This window comes from Artemia franciscana, chromosome 1 (genome assembly GCF_032884065.1).
Source record: "Artemia franciscana chromosome 1, ASM3288406v1, whole genome shotgun sequence".
In the NCBI taxonomy this organism is placed as follows: domain Eukaryota; kingdom Metazoa; phylum Arthropoda; class Branchiopoda; order Anostraca; family Artemiidae; genus Artemia; species Artemia franciscana.
In genome coordinates this window covers 13,914,520-13,932,325 of record NC_088863.1, presented here as the reverse complement: position 1 = coordinate 13,932,325, position 17,806 = coordinate 13,914,520, and the positions used below count along the sequence as shown (strand labels likewise).

The 17,806-nt window shown below is 35.3% G+C and overlaps 2 protein-coding genes across 3 annotated transcripts in view; one reads left to right on the top strand and one right to left on the bottom strand.

The window, feature by feature from the left end:
• LOC136026093 (FGGY carbohydrate kinase domain-containing protein-like) overlaps nucleotides 1-17,806 on the top strand; it is a 461,793-nt gene that overhangs the window by 301,155 nt on the left and 142,832 nt on the right. The gene's annotated exons all lie outside the window — the stretch shown is intronic.
• The window catches only part of LOC136026114 (uncharacterized), a 56,403-nt gene that overhangs the window by 23,399 nt on the left and 15,198 nt on the right, over nucleotides 1-17,806 (bottom strand). For both annotated transcript variants that reach the window (XM_065702400.1, XM_065702409.1), the window contains exon 6: nucleotides 13,135-13,236. In XM_065702400.1, coding sequence (XP_065558472.1) covers nucleotides 13,135-13,236 — 102 coding nt within the window. The remainder of the gene's footprint in view (nucleotides 1-13,134; nucleotides 13,237-17,806) is intronic.

Here is a 17,806-nt window from a genome sequence, read left to right as displayed (position 1 = left end):
AAAGTAAAAAAGCTAAAAAACTAAAAAAACTAAAAAAACTAAAAAAAGGTAAAAAACTAAAAAAAATAAAAAATAAAAAAAAACTAAAAAAAAGGAAAAAACTGAAAAATAAGCTAAAATAAAGGTAAAAACCAATAAAAAACTAAAAAAAAAAGGAAAAAACTAATAAATGACGACACTCAAAGAGAAAGCGACCAGGACAAAAAACTAAAAAAAAAGGCAAAAACTACAAAAAAACTAAAAACTAATAAAAAAAATAAAAAAGCTAAAAAACTAAAAAAACTAAAAAAAGGTAAAAAACTAAAAAAACTAAAAACTAAAAAAAAACTAAAAAAGGTAAAAACTAAAAGAACTAAAAAAGAAAAAAATAAATGACGACACTCAAAGAGAAAGCGACCAGGACAAAAGGAATGTTCGATTAGCAATCAACAAAGCACCGGGACACAGGGAGTATAAATGACGACCAGGACACAAGTAAAAAAAAAAATTAACAAAACTAAAAAGAAGGTAAAAACTACAAAAAAACTAAAAAGAAAAAAAAACTAAAAACTAATAAAAAAACTAAAAAATCTAAAAATCTAAATAAACTAAAAAAGAAAAAAAAAGGAAAAAAATAAAGGAGAAAAACAAAACTAAAAAACGAATGTATATACAGACCGGTACACCGGGATACAAATGACGACCGGGACACAGGGAATATAAATAACGACCGGGACACAGGGACACAACTACAACGGGGACACCGGGGGAAACAGGGGGATATAAATGACGACCGGGACAAAAAAACTAAAAAGAAATAAAAACTAAAAACTAATAAAAAAAACTAAAAAATCTAAAAATCTAAATAAGCTAAAAAAGAAAAAAAAAGGAAAAAAATAAAGGAGAAAAACAAAACTAAAAAACGAATGTATATACAGACCGGGACACCGGGATACAAATGATGACCGGGACCCGGGACACAGGGAATATAAATGACGACCGGGACACAGGGACACAACTACAACGGGGACACCGGGGGAAACAGGGGGATAACCTGACAATCTATTTATATGCAAAGACAATGGGACAGCAAAGAATGTTGTATATTCGCAAGTTTTACGTAGTTAAAACCATATATATATATATATATCTATATTCACAGGTGGGACATAGGGACACAACTACAATGGCGCGTAACTATTATGGCGCGTAACGACTTACGCGCGCGGGGGGGCTTGGGGGGGCGCGAAGCGCCCCCACCAACTAGGTGTTGGGGTGGCGCGAAGCGCCACCCCAACAGCTAGTATATATATATATATATGTTTTTAACTACGTAAAACATGCGAATATACAACATTCTTCGCTATCCCATTGTCTGTGCATATAAATAGATTGTAAGGTTTACTGACTCTTGAACATGCAACATATAATTGTCCATGGGAAAAACAATCCGTATTTAGATCTATACCTCATTATTCTAATGATGTGCCCCTGTGTCCCGGTCGTCATTTATATTCCCTGTATCCCGGTCGTCATTTGTGTCCCGGTGTCCCAGTTTGTAATTTCTCTTTGAGTGTCCCGGTGTCCTGGTCGTCATTTGTGTCCCGGTGTCCCGGTCTGTAATTTCTATTCGAACAATCCCTGTGTCCCGGTCGTCATTTATGTATCCCGCCTGTGCCCCTAGCGTCCCCGTTATAGTTGTGTCCATGTGTCCCGGTTGTCATTTATATTTTCTGTGTCCCGGTTGTGATTTGTGTCCGAGTGTCCCAGTCTGTAATTTCTCTTTGAGGTTCCCGGTCGTCGTTTGTATTCCCTGTGTCCCGGTCGTCATTTGTGTCCCGGTGTCCCGGTATGTAATTTCATCAGTTGACAAACATGACGTCAGTCGACAAACCACTTCATGACGCATACAGCTCAATCCTTATAATGACGTCAGTCGACAAACATGACGTCAGTCAACGCACAAACATGACGTCACTCGAGACACACACACACACAAACAACTTATTTTTATATATATAGTTTTTATGAGCATTTTAACCTCAGAGTGGCGAGGATACAGCTCCTGGCACTTCACCAATAGACTCTTGCTCCAACACCACTACAAGAAGCTGGATCCCAAACATATTTTAAAACTTATTTTCAGTTTCTAATTTCTTCCCCTTTGAAAAATTAATTTACATCCCCCCTTCCTTAAGCTTCAAATCTGAGTGAAACCAAGAAAAAATTGGTAATTTGATGGTTAAATATAGGTATTCACTAACAAGATCATTTGATTAAAGGCGAAAATTTATTAAAAACAGCAATTAGTTCACGGGAATCTCATTTAATGCAAAAAAGAGCCAAATAGGCAGTTAAGGTTACTTCAAAGGATGGTTCTCTTTTAATTAAATCACTCAGAAGGGTACCAATTCCTAAACACTGTCTATTAAAACATCTTCAGTACAAACGATTCAGTAACCTAATTTACGGTTGAATTTTAAGCCAATAATTGCTAATAGAATTAAATCAAAACATACGTCGAAAACATTAAAGTAGAAGAATAAATGAGCACAATACTCAGTATCTCTGCTAAACATTTAAAAAAGAAGTTTTCTGAGAGCGTATATTAATTAAAAGGGGAAGAAAAGGTCCTATTTCTATTTTCATCTCAACTTCAGATCAGTAATCTATAGTCGAAAATAGCGACGAAGACCACACTGCCTTTCCATAACAAACAAATACAACTTAGAGACAATAGGGAAATTTTTTTTCAAGACAATGGAAATTATTTATGTAGATATATATTTAATAATCCGTCCCACATGATACTTTCTGAAAACTCTTCACTCATTAGTAATGATTTGGGAATAAAACAGGTGGTTCGAGAATCAATTGAAATTAATCTCAAAATAAATAAAAATATTTCTTTGAACAGGGACTTGGGGGAATATTCACTAAATTCTTTACACTCAAATTTAATTAAAAATTATCTAACAAAATATTTTACTAAACCAATTTATAATAGTACTGAACCAACTACGAAAAGGCCTTTGAGACAGGCTGCTAAACAAGCAAGATTAGCTTTAAGAAATTGCATCTAATCATTTTATTCTCTTTAGTTTGAATGAGTTTATATTTCTTCATTTCATTCTTTTCGCCAGTCCTGGTTGAACTTCGCTGAAGTAAGGATGATAGGGCTATATTTTCTTAAAAAAATGTTTTAATAAGTGTTTTTAACTAATCAGTTTTAATTCTCAAAATTTGATGTAAGTTCTTTTATATATATATATATAGTTTCTCTCTTATTCTTGTATTGTGCTGAAGACGGCCCTTGGAAAGAGGGCCGAAATATCTACATAAATAATTTCCATTGTCTTGAAAAAAAATTGTCTTGAAAAAAGTATTACCTATAGATCATTATATTACCTATATAGATCATCATAGTATTACCTATACATCAGTAATCAGTAATCTATAGAATAATCAAACAGTTCGTGGTAACGAACTGTAGTAAGGAGCGATCCGGCTCAATAGGAACCAAAACTCTAAAAAATTGAATTTTGATATCAATAGCTACATCAAAAGAATCGCATTTTAATGCTGATTTTAAATATATAAGTTTCATCAAGTTTAGTCTTAGCCATCAAAAGTTACGAGCCTGAGAAAATTTGCCTTATTTAGAAAAATAGGGGGAAACACCCCCTAAAAGTCGTAGGATCTTAACGAAAATGACACCATCAGATTCAGCGTATCAGAGAACCCTACTGTAGAAGTTTCAAGCTCCTATCTACAAAAATGTGGAATTTTGCATTTTTTGCCAGAAGACAAATCACGGGTGCGTGTTTATTTGTTTGTTTTTTTTTTTTTTTTTTTTCCCCAGGGGTCATCGTATCGACCAAGTGGTCCTAGAATGTCGCAAGAGGGCTCATTCTAACGGAAATGAAAAGTTCTAGTGTACTTTTTAAGTGACCAAAAAAATTGGAGGGCATCTAGGCCCCCTCCCACGCTCATTTGTTTCCCAAAGTCAACGGATCAAAATTTTGAGATAGCCATTTTGTTTAGCATAGTCGAAAATCATAATAACTATGTTTTTGGGGATGACTTACTCCCCCACAGTCCCTGGGGGAGGGGTTGCAAGTTACAAACTTCAACCAGTGTTTACATATAATAATGGTTATTGGGAAGTGTACAGACGTTTTCAGGGGGATTTTTTTTGGTTTTGGGGGTAGGGTTGAGGGAGGGGGCTATGTGGGAGGATCTTTCCTTGGATTAATATGCCATGGGGGAAAAAATTCAATGAAAAGGGCGCAGGACGAATGTGGTCACGTTAGAAAAAAACGTCAAATTAAGAGCTTAACATACAATGCTGGGTGTTCGGAGCCTCTCTATTATGGAGTATAATTTGAAAATAACACAACTATACGAGCGATAAAACATATATACCACAACCATAACTCAACTAACGAAAGAACTGCTAAGAGATAACACAACTATAAAGCGAAAACAGGTGAAAACTAACGGGAAAATAAACGAACTAAGAGGTGGAAGGGGCCCTGAGAAAAAATATAATCCTTTTTCAATTTTGAGTCTAACTTCCGCAAAGGAGTAATAATGTCAGAAGCCCCGAAATACCGAATTATTTTCTTTTCAAACAGTTCGTGGTAAGGAACTGTAGTAAGGGGCGACCCGGCTGAATAGTAAACGTAATTCTAAAAAACGGAATTTTGATGCTAAAAGATACATCAAAAGAATCGAATTTTTCCGCTGATTCTAAATATATAAGTTTCAATTAATTTAGTCTTTGTCATCAAAAGTTACGAGCTTGAGAAAATTTGTCCTATTTTGGAAAAAAGGGGGAAACATCCCCTAAAAGTCATATAATCTTAACGAAAATCACACTATCGCATTCGGTATATCAGAGAACTCTATAGCAAAAATTTCAAGCTCCTATCTAAAAAATGTGGAATTTTGTATTTCTTGCCAGAAGACAAATCACGGGTGCGTGTTTATTTGTTTTGTTTTTTTTTCCCAGGGGTCATCTTATCGACCAAGTGGTCCTAGAATGTCGCGAGAGGGCTCATTCTAACGGAAATGAGAAGTTCTAGTGTCCTTTTTAAGTGACCAAAAAAATTGGAGGGCAAATAGGTCCCCTCCCATGCTCATTTTTTTCCAAAAGTCAACATATTAAAATTTTAAGATAGCCATTTTGTTCAGCATAGTCAAAAACCATAATTACTATGTCTTTGGGAATGACTTACTCCCCCACAATCCCTGAGGGAGGGGCTGCAAGTTACAAACTTTGACCAATGTTTACATATAGTAATGGTTATTGGGAAGTGTACAGACGTTTTCATGGGGATTTTTTGGTTTGGGGGGTGGGGTTGATGGGAGAGGGTTTTGTGGGAGGATCTTTCCTTTGAGGAATATGTCATGGGGGACGAAAAATTCAATGAAAAGGGCGCAGGATTTTCTAGCATTACTATAAAAAAACAATGAAAAAATAAACATGAAAACGTTTTTTCAAATGAAAGTAAGGAATAGCATTGAAATTTAAAACGAACAGAGATTATTACGCATATGAGGGGTTCTAAAAATACTTTAGCATAAAGAGCGAGGTATTTAGGAGGAGATAAATACCTCGCTCTTTATGCTAAGATATTTTTAGTGATTTCAACTATTTATTCTACGGCCTTTTTGATTCAGGGGTCATTCTTAAAGAATTGGGACAAAACTTACGATTTAGTGTAAAGAGCGAGGTATTAACGAGGGTACAAACCCCCTCGCACACATAATAAAAATATAAGAATTTAAAAGTTTGTTACGTAAGTTAATTCTTAAGTTACGTATATTTTTTACTAATAAAAACGTTCGTTGAATATTAAAAGTTCTAGTAGCCTTTTTAAGTAACCGAAAAATTGGAGGACAGCTAGGCCTCCTTCCCCACCCCTTATTTCTCAAAATCGTTTGATCAAAACTAAGAGAAAGCCATTTAGCCAAAAAAAAAAAATTAATATACTAATTTCATTTCAATAATTTATGTGCGGAGAGCCAAAATCAAACATGCATTAATTCAAAAACGTTCAGAAATTAAATAAAAAAAACTAGTTTTTTTAACTGAAAGTAAGGAGCGACATTAAAACTTAAAACGAACAGAAATTACTCCGTATATGAAATGGGTTGTCCCCTCCGCAGTCCCACGCTCTTTACGCTAAAGTTTTTAATTGTTTTAAAAAGTAGAATTGTGGCAAAGAGTCAAACTTTAGCGTAAAGAGCGAGGGACTGCGGAGGGGACAACCCATTTCATATACGGAGTAATTTCTGTTCGTTTTAAGTTTTAATGTCGCTCCTTACTTTCAGTTAAAAAAACTAGTTTTTTTTATTTAATCTAACATAGATTGACCAATAAAAGTTTCTTCCCATAAGAAACGAAATAATAAAGATTTTCCAATACTGGATTTTTTTTATATAAAAAGATGGTAGTGATTCTCTCCCAAAAATTTCTAGATCTTTGGGTGAATAAACCGACTCCCGTAGAAGCAATGAGATAGCGGTGTCATTACAATAAACGACAAATTATTATGGAGTCATTCAAGAACATTGGCACCATGAGAAACTTACCGTTTTTGTACACAAAATCAATACATTGAACGAAAATTAAAATCAGAAAGTTTTTCTAGTTTACTCTAGTTTTCTAGTTTGAAAAGAAACTTTTCAAAATGGAAAAAACAAAAAGGAGTTAAGAAAAACAGTTGGTCGAAAAGCGAGTTTTTTAACTTTCAACGGAAAGCGAATCAATTCTAGTTTCGTACGGTTTAATGTCAAGCTACCCCACCCTCCTAAAAAAAAAACAGAGAAAATATGACATATTCTGACCTATCCAACAGTTGACCAATTCTGAACTATATTCTGAATAGTACACCAAAATATTCTGAACTATCAAGTGCACCAATTGGGAGGCAGAGAAGGGGCTACTGGCCAATCCCTAGGTTGTGTCCAATGGTAATGTGCTCTTAGTCAATTTAGGAGTTCATAAGCGATATAGTAATAATAATTTCCCAAGAGTAAGAAGTAGGTTAGCATTTGGTTGTGTTTATAATCACGTCATAATCACGCACCCATTAGCGCTGATAAAAAAAATTAAGCGCTTGATATATTTTGTTTTATATTTGTTTTGTTTGTTTGTTTTTTCTTCGATCATATCGAACCCTAGTCCTGGCGAATTGAAAACCAGCTCATTCCATTGGAAAATATTCTAGGCGTATTCTTAAGTAAAAAGAGGATTTCCAAGGCAAATAACTACATTCCATAGACTTTATCCTAATAGTCAGTGCCAGATTCTGTATCTCGCTTATTTCGATTAGTACCCATGAAGGTACAAAAATGTTAAGGGTGGATCCCATGGTAGTCGACCATGCTGAAAACGAATATCGTAGGGCGCATGTTCGCCGTTGGGGCGTTTCTGAGATATAGGCCAAAAACACCAAATTTGGCGTATAATGGGGTTCGATGATTCTAAGATTTTGTTACAGATAAGATTTGTTGAATCCAGCGTACTCTTACATCAATAGAAAGAAGAGACTTGGGGCTATACGAAGATGATTTTTGTTTGTAAAAAATATTAAAAATAGTACACTTTTTACCGCAGTTTTAAAAAAAAGTCAGATTTTTGTCAACGAATTTCTAAGAGAAAAGCTAAAAACTCCAGATTTTTTCAAGGTAAAGTAATTTATTTTTATATTGAAAAAGAAAGCCCGTTTAATTCCGAACACATTGAGCTAAGAATAAAAGTTTAAATTATTATATCTGGGGGGTCTGCAACTTTTTTAGCGAGTGTACCCGATAATATGAATTTTGTTTAGTAACCTGCTACCTAGCGGGAAGTTGATTGATAAGCTAAGCAGAAAAAATTGATCAGCAGAAGATGAAAAAGAAAAGTGAGTCAAGTAGGCCAAGATAAAAAAAAAAACAGTTACTTCAGGTTGATTCAACATGTGATTCTGACGCAAATACTGATTTGCTGTTGGATGATAATGAAGAATATGACACAAATTTGGAAGATCAAAAAACAATTTTTAAAGAAATAGAATTTTTTTAAGCACTTTTGGTGTTGTAAAGTTGGCTGGAAAAATGAGTGTAAATTTTTTTTACATAAGTAAGAGACTTAATGAAAGTAATTTACCAAATTAAATATCACAAGAAACTAGGTGATACTGACTAATTTAGATTTATAAGGACTGATAAAAAGGTATGTTACATTGATCAATCAGATTTAGTATTGGAACTTCCAGTTCTAGTGAAAATGCTTATCAAATGGAACATCTGTGATTTGAAATTGAATTGTCAATATTTAATCTAATATTTTGCTTTTCCTTCATGAAGCACCAAACAACCATGCAACAGTCAAAAAATCTCTGCGAACGTTCACGGCGATAAGTAAAGCTGTCAGATGTGACGATACAGTGGTCACACAAGATCTCTTCATTTATCAACTAGCACAGGGAGTGAAAAGTAAATACCCAGATGACTTCAAAAACGTAATCCTACGGATGGGAGGCTTCCACATCCTGCTCAACTAGCTCGGCTACTACCAAGATATCAATGGCTACTGCATACTGTACGAGGTCTTGCTAGCCCTCTACTGGGAGTCCTTGGAAGAGTATTACTCCGAAGCACAAGAAGACTTATCCCGTCTGGACCAGCTGGGTAGTGCCATTGAGTCAATCAGGACTTCATTGGCAAACGGTGCTAACGCGCGTATTGCACTTCAGAAAGCAAACGATACCTTAATTACTTTGGCTCCCATAATGAATGGCTTCGAAACCCTTCGAAATGCGTCACCCATGTTTGCTTTCTGGTGGTAGTTCTTGGAAATACTTGAAATAGCGATGCAATTCAATCATGCTGAACGAAACTGTGACTGGGAGTCTCATTTGACAGCAACTGCTCGGATTTTGCCATACTTGGTGGTGGCTGACCATCCTCAGTATACAGGATGTCTCAAACAGTACCTATATGACATGCAAAGTTTGCCACAAACCTTTCCTGATGTACACAGAAGGCTCATGAAAGGATACTTCGCAGTGAAGAGAACACACACCGGGTTTACGGCCACCTGTTCCGACAAGATACTGGAATGTACAGTGAACAAGGATGCAAAGACAACGGCCGGAATAATAGGAGAACAAATGGATGAGAGACAGACTGAAGCTTGGATTCTTACCTTACCGATTTCCGCTGTCATTAGCAATGGTTTCCTGCAAGTAGTCAACTTATCCACAGAGACACGATATCACAAAGACAATCAGTCGACGACGACGTGATTACAACTTTCACGGGATAGAGTTTGAGACATTTCCACTACATGTGGCAATCCGTTCAGCAGAGTAGACTTCGACCTAGTGAATATTGTGACGTCAGAAGTTGTGGTCGATGAGAAGATTGTTTCTGATATTACTTGCGTAGCCACAAAAAGGAAAAGAGGTGGTTGAGGACTTTCTGTGCAACAGGAAAGACGATGTGAAAAAGGTTGTACTCCGAACTTTCCCTACAGAGAGAAAAACTCAGAAAGTTAATGGTGTCCCTAAAACTGATCTCCTGAGCTCTGAAGGAACAGCCTTAAAGATAATCATTACTGCTCAGTTGAGCTACGGCGAAGAAAAGGAGAAAGCCCTTGCAAAGATTCTCACAAAAGAGATTCTTCCTTTCCCTCCATCCATTTTTGAACATCTTCTGCAACAATCAGCCAAGACATCCTCTGGCTGAAAAATGAGGGCGGGGAACAAAGCTGTGCTATTGAACTGGCTAAGAAAAAAAGGAGGGCTTTCAGCTTGGCTGGCCGCTTTGAAATCCAAAGAAACAACATCAGCTACAGTACACATCATTGACCTAATGTCCAAGATAAGGTCATATCGGCCTGCCAGGTTTGAAACAGTCAAATCCTTCGCGGAAAGACTGCTTCTATCATTGCTGAATTATCTTCCAGTAGGTATTCCTGAAGTCCACATTGTCGCACATCGGTACAACGGGCTGTTTGGGAAGCTCACGGAGAGTTGATCTCTATGAAATCAGCATGCAGACTCCGACGAGGGAAAGGGAAAAACCTCCAGATTTCTGCTCTTAGCACAATTGAAGAATGGGATGCCGTACTTGCAAGCTCAGCGTCTAAAAGCCGGCTCCTCGAAATTTTGTATGAAACCTGGGAGCAGATGAGTGATCAGCTTCCGAACGCACTCAACCTTTTTCTCTCAGGTGGGTTCAAGGAGAGATTCAAGGTGTCTCTGGTCAAGCGTGGTTGATGTCCAACTTTACCAGAACACTGTTAATATGAGGAATGCGTGTCCTCCAGCCACGAAGAGGCTGACCAACGCCTTATGACACATGCCAAGTGCGCTAGCTGTTACGCTTGTAGCATCGTAGCATCGTTGTGCATGCCAACGACACAGACGTGGCAGTAGCCTGTGTTCATTTTTTTGAATAGCATCAAGCTGAAGGACTGAGTGAACTTTTCCTGAAGTTCCCGACTTACATTATCCCAGTACACGAGCCGGCAAATGGAGTCCTCTTGTCCAAAGAGGAGCAGATTGTATTACCGTTCGTGCACTGTCTGCCAGGTTGTGACACAACGAACTTTTTCTTCGGCGTCGGGAAAGCTTCTTTCTTAAACACCGCGGCGTTTCCAACTTTTGCCTCAAAAATGGTGTCTGTGACGGAGCAGATCAAGGATGCAGAAGGGAAGCTTTTAGTCGACGCGTTTAGAGAATTTTACGACCTATCAAAATTCCTGGTCATTGTAAACAATACGGTAAACAGGCCGGATTCAATTCACTGGCCAGTGTAAGGGCTTACATTCGGTGCCAGAAACAAGATGTGAAAAGACTTCCACCTTCTGACGACACCTTCGAGCCATGCATACGAAGAGCCATATTCGCTACATGGATAATCTTGTCGTCAGTACAGACTTGGCCGAGCATTCCAGATCCACTTCTCCTTGGATGGAAGATGGCTGAAGGGGGAGTAGATGCGGTCGTCTCAAACTGTAAAGAAGCATCAAGCCTGGAATCTTACTGCAGATGTAAAAGTGGAAGATGCAGGAATGACTGTAGCTGCTCAAAAATGAAAGGATGCTGCAGCTTATGCTCCTGCCGCGGAACGAGGAGGGCATGCAGGGAGTCTGACCTTGCCCCATCTGAATTTTCGGAAGAAGAAAATGAGGAATATTTGTGAAAATTTTATTTGATACCTTTTACTTTTAATTACAACAGGTCCCTAATCAGTTACTATTACCCAATTTTAAGGGCAGGCCGAGTAAGACAACTCCAATGCGCCGACTGAATCCATCTGTGAAGCAGAATTCTATTATGTAGTAAATAGCTCAGTCGTATTACTGGCAAATGAGGTCCCAAAAAGGTAATTGCAGACGCCTTAGTACACCAGAAAACATATTCGTCCATTCTAAAAAAAAAAAAAAAAAAAAAAAAAAAAAAAAAAAAAAAAAAACTTTTTAGTCAACATTTTTTTTAAACCTATTTATATTTTTAAGTATAATTAAAAAAATTTTAAACAGTTATAAAGTTTGAAGTATTCCTACCCTTTGAAGAAAAAAAAATATGTCCCTTTTCACGATACGGCTAGTGATCATTTCAGTGACACTACAAAAAAAATCGCAGACCTTTTAAAAACAAAATAGTTAATATGTTTTTAGCTCAAATTGTACGGAATTGAATGCACTTTCTTTTCGAATATAAAAAAAAAAAATTTGTTACCTTGAAGAAATTTCGAGTTTTTAGCCTTTCTTTGAGATATTTGTTGAATTTTACAGCACTTATTTTGAAACTGCAGTAAATAGAGAAAAAAATAGTGTTTTTTTTTCAATTTAAAAATCATATTCTTGTAGATCTAGATCTCTTCTTTCGATTGATATAACATTACGCCAGATTCCTCAACCCAATAAGTTGCAAAAAAATCCTGAATCGCCAAACTTAGTTATAGGCTAAATTTGGCGTTTTTGGCCTATATATCGGAAACACCCCAACGGCAAACATGCGCCCTACGATATTTGTTTTCAGCATGGTCGACTACCCTAGGATCCGTCCTCAGCATTTTTGTACCTTCCGGCATGGGTGGGTGCACGATACAGAATCTGGCGCTCTGACTAACGTTTGACAGAAGGAAAGGAAACAGTAGACTCCCTTTTCCCATTATACTGGTCAATTCTTAAGAGTTAATTTTAGTTATTTTTCAAGGGGGGGGGAAGGATTCTTATATATATTGTTTAAGAAATAAACAATGTCTGTTTTTATATTGACTTAGCGGGATATTTTTTAATTTTTAGTTAATATTTCTTGACTATTTTAACCTTAGAGCGGCAAGGATACAGCTCCTGGCACTCCGCCAATACACATCTGCTCCAACACCACTACAAGAAGCTGGATCCCAAACATATTTTAAAACTTATTTTCAGTTTCTAATTTCTTCCCCTGAGAAAAATTTGTTTACTTTCCCCCTTCCTTAAGTTTCAAATCTTAGTGTGACCATGAAAACATTGGTAATTTGATGGTTAAATATAGGTATTCACTAACAACATCAATTTATTAAAGACGAAAAATTATTAAAAACAGCAATTAATTCATGGAGATCCCATTTAATGCAAAAAAAAGCCAAATCTAAATATATGTGTCTTTATTATTAGAGTAATTTTTGCGGGGGGTTTTAAAAGGCAGTTGATGTTACTTTAAAGGATGGTTCTTTTTTCAATAAATCACTCAGAAGGGTACCAATTCCTAAACAGTGTCTATTAAAACATCTTCAGTACAAACGATTCAGTGACCTAATTTACGGTTGAAGTTTAAACCAATAATTGCTAATAGAATTAAATCAAAACATAAATCGAAAGCATTAAAGTAGAAGAAAAAATGAGCACAATACTCGGTATCTGTGCTAAACATTTAAAATAGAAGTTTTTTTAGAGCGTATATTCATTAAAAAGGGAGGAAAAGGTCATATTTCTATTTTCATCTCAACTTTAGATCAATAATCTATAGTATAAAATCTTTTGTTTCAATGGAAGAACCATTCCTCTCAAGAGGTAATTTTATATATAAAAAAAATTTTCTCCTCTCAACTTACCCTTATATCCTTTAGCTCATTCTCAACGTTCAAAAAGTCAATACCTACCTCTGAATCCAAAGTTTCTTTCATTTCTGTCTCTGATGTTGTAATGGTGTTAAAGATCACTTCCAGTTTAAGAATCTCTTCTAAGACCTCCATGGCAGGTTTCTGTAAATAAAGAAATATCCATAAAATGGACAGGTTTCTGTCCATTTTATTACGGTCATATGAAAATCAAGACAGCCCACAGAAACATTATGGGATGAGGAATGATAATAGTTTTTAATGCAAATGATTTGTCGAAATGAGTCATTTTAATCTACCGTATCATCGGACAATCATTAAGCCAGAATCAAAATTTCTAATTTCTAGGTTTCTAGACCCCTTAATTGCTTTGTTTCGGCAACATAAATGCAGCTATTTAGGATAAGGAGCCTTAACTTTTAGAAAGCATAAAGAGGGGGAGCCTGAAAAAACTATTAGCTCAGCGGCTTCATAGAGTTGGAGTTTCACCCTGACTTACACTGGGCTATGAGTTTTAGCTTACTAAGTGAGCTAAAAATACCAAATTCCTACAGATTAATTTTAATATATAAAAATGTATATCAAAAGAGTAATAGATGATAATTACAGCTATTTAATCCAATTACGTAGTAAACGAAATAACAACATGGAGGATCCTCAATGTGGAGGACGTGAGAGGATCTTTTCATGGAGGAATTTTCATGAGCGAAGAATATTTTCCAAGAACAGGACTCAGCATTTCCCAGCATTATTTATAAAATGATCTGAAATTAAATTTTAAAATAGAAGTTTTTTTCGACTGGAAGTAAGGAGCAACATTAAAACTTAAAACGAACAAAAATTGTTACGCATATGAGGGGGTGCACCTCCTCATCAATACCTCACTCTTTCTGCTAAAGATTTTTTTTAGTACTTTCAAAAGAACTATTTAGGAATACATAAGTTTGTTACATAAGTTAATTTGTTAGTTATGTATATTTATTACTAGTAAAAAAGTTTGTAAATAAAAATAAAAGTTCTAGTGGCCTTTTCAAGTAACAAAAAATGTGATTGGAGACAGAGCAATGGCTCTCGAATTGTATAAATTAAAAATCTTTGTAATTTCTGGTTCATTATAGAACTGAAGAAACAAACTCAAGTTCATTATAGAACTTGAAACAAACACAAAAACAAAAAAACAAATAAACACGCATCCGTGATTTGTCTTCTGGCAAAAAATGCGAAATTCAACATTTTTGTAGATACGAGCTTGAAACTTCTACGATAAGGTTCTCTGATACGCTGAATCTGATGGTGTGATTTTCGTTACGATTGTATGACTTTTAGGGGCTGTTTACCCCTATTTTCGAAAATAAGGCAAATTTTCTCAGGCTCGTAACTTTTGATAGGTAAGACGAATCTTAATGAAAGTTGTATATTAAAAATCAGCATTAAAATGCAATTTTTTGATATAACTAGTGGTATCAAAATTCTTTTTTTTAGAGTTTTGGTTACTTTTGAGCCGGGTCGCTCCTTACTACAGTTCGTTACCACGAACTGTTTGATAGATTAAAAATCTTTGTAATTTCTGTTTCATTATAGAACTGAAGCCATTCTAAGCCCTATCATGAGAAGTCCTGGTGCCCATTCAAAGACAAGGGCAAAAGAACCACAATAGGAAACACTTTTCATATTGCTTTAAGAAGATATCGTCAAAAATCATCTTTTTTCACAGCCCCACAAAAAGGCGACCTGTTTCTTAAACTATCAAAATTGTGTATTACATTCCATAAACATTTCCGGATTTTAGTAACAGAGGAATTTAAAAATCACAGGGATAAAGTACAACTATTTCTGTAAAATTTTGAAAACTGATTCTAGTCCTGTAGAGTTACTACTAGCATTCGAGGTATGAAGCTGAATGGATATGCAATGAATGTGAAAATTACCTTTAGCAAGGTAATTTTGTGTCTGACAAGAAGAAGACGAAAGGCTAAGGATCCCCCCCCCAAAAAAAATCCTTCAAACCTGAAAAAAAATTTGATCTGGACTCCGTGTTGGTTTTCAGAAAAAGAAAAGATGAAACTTTATTTGAGAATACAATTTTCAAATTAAACAGGCTGCGCAGCAGAACTATTTTCATAAAGAATTAACGTAACATTTATAATCAGAGTCAGATAATTGATTTATGATATATAGATTTGATGAAAAAATTATTCAACGATACAAGTAATCCTGTATGTAAAGAATTGAGTAGCAAAGACCTGGGATATCTCGAAATCTTTTCATTAGCAACCGTTTATTTTATTCACTTTCGATATTACATTTTACTAATAATTTTCAAGCAATTAACGTTAAATTTATTAAAACTAACATTAAATAGTTTTGAACGCAAGATTTTATTTGGATTTAACTTGCATGGACAGAGAAATTGCTATAATAGGGAAAAAAAATAGACACAAGCGCAAACCCGAAGAAGAATCACCCAGTTCGTTATAACAAGTTTATGCAAGAATTTACTCCAGCTAATTGAAACTGAAATCCAAGAAAAAAGAAACTTTTCAGAAACAATACACACATCAAAGGAATTAGGTTTTCATGGTATTTCAAACGCTCCTTATTTTGCTTTTATATTTCGATTATATGCGTTTCTTATATTACAAGTCTTTCTATGTGCTAAAATGTCTAATGTAATAACACACAAAACATTTTATACAAAATTATATTATTATAAAATGCTTTTTTAGACTATTTATTTGGATAAGTATTTTTAAAAGACGTATTTTTTTTAGCTTAAAATTATTTTTATCTTAAATGATTATTAATTTATTTGGATACTGATACCCATTACTCTTTCTTCATCTAACTAAGCGATTTTTGAAAAGCTGAGGTACGTTGAAAGATGGTATGAATCTTTTATTTTACACATTATTTTTAAGCATTTTACGTTAGCTTTATTCAGAATAACATTAAATACTTTTGAACGCAAGATTTCATTTGAATTTAACTGGCATAGACGGAGAAATTGCAATATTAGGAGAAAAAAAAGATGGACACAAGCGCAAACCCCAAGAAGAATCACCCAGTTCGTTATAACGAGTTTATGCAAGAATTTACTCCACCTAATTCAAACCGAAATCCAAGAAAGAAGAAACTTTACAGAAACAATGGAAACTGATCCTTCTTGATCTCTCTTCATCTAACTCAGCAACTTTTAAAAAGCTAACGTACCACTAAAGATGATAGATCTGATTCCAGGCGCCAATTAGCATTAGTTTATCCAAATCATCGGATATAGTGATGATTTGGTTATTCAATGATTTGGCCTGATAGTTTTTTCAAACAGTTCGTGGTAACGAACTGTAGTAAGGAGCGACCCGGCTCAATAGTAAACGAAACTCTAAAAAACGGAATTTCGATGCTAAAAGATATATCAAAAGAATCGGATTTTTATGCTGATTTTAAATATATAAGTTTCATCAAATTTAGTCTTTGTCATCAAAAGTTACGAGCCTGAGAAAATTTGCCTTATTTTGGAAAATAGGTGGTAACACCCCCTAAAAGTCATAAGATCTTAACGAAAATTACACCATCGCATTCAGCGTATCAGAGAACCCTATAGGAAAAATTTCAAGGTCCAATCTACAAAAATGTGGAATTTCGTATTTTTTGCCAGAAGACAAATCACGGGTGCGTGTTTATTTGTTTTTTTTTTTTTTTTGTTTTTTTTTTTTTCTTTTTCCCAGGGGTCATCGTATCGACCAAGTGGTCCTAGAGTGTTGCAAAAGGGCTCATTCTAACGGAAATGAAAAGTTCTAGTGCCCTTTTTAAGTGACCAAAAAAATTGGAGGGCACCTAGGCCCCCTCCCACGCTCATTTTTTTCCAAAATCAACGGATCGAAATTTTGAGATAACCATTTTGTTCCGCATAGTCGAAAACCATAATAATTATGTCTTTGGGGATGACTTACCCTCCACAGTCCCTGGGGGAGGGGCTGCAAGTTACAAACTTTGACCAATGTTTACATATAGTAATGGTTACTGGCAAGTGTACCGACGTTATCAGGGGGATTTTTTTTGGTTTGGGTGTGGGGTTCGGGGGAGGGGGCTATATGGGAGGATCTTTCTTTGGAGGAATATTTCATGGGGGAAGAGAAATTCAATGAAAAGGGCGCAGGACTTTCTAGCATTACTATAAAAAAAACAATGAAAATGTAAACATGAAAAAGTTTTTTCAATTGAAAGTAAGGAGAAGCATTAAAACTTAAAACGAACAGAGATTATTATGCATATGAGGGGTTCTAAAAATACTTTAGCATAAAGAGCGAGGTATTTAGGAGGAGCTAAATACTTCGCTCTTTATGCTAAAATTTTTTTTAATAATTTCAACTATTTATTCTACGGCCTTTCTGATTCAGGGGTCATTCTTAAAGAATTGGGATAAGACAAGATTTAGTGTGAAGAGTGAGGTATTAACGAGGGGACCAGCCCCCTCACATATATAATCAAAAATATAAGAATATAAAAGTTTGTTACGTAAGTTAATTCTTAAGTTACGTATTTTTTTTTACTAATAAAAACGTTCGTTAAAAATAAAACATCTAGTTGCCTTTTTAAGTAACCGAAAAATTGGAGGGCAACTAGACCTCCTTCCCCACCCCTTATTTTTCAAAATCGTCTGATCAAAACTAAGAGAAAGCCATTTAGCCAAAAAAAGAATTAATATGCAAATTTA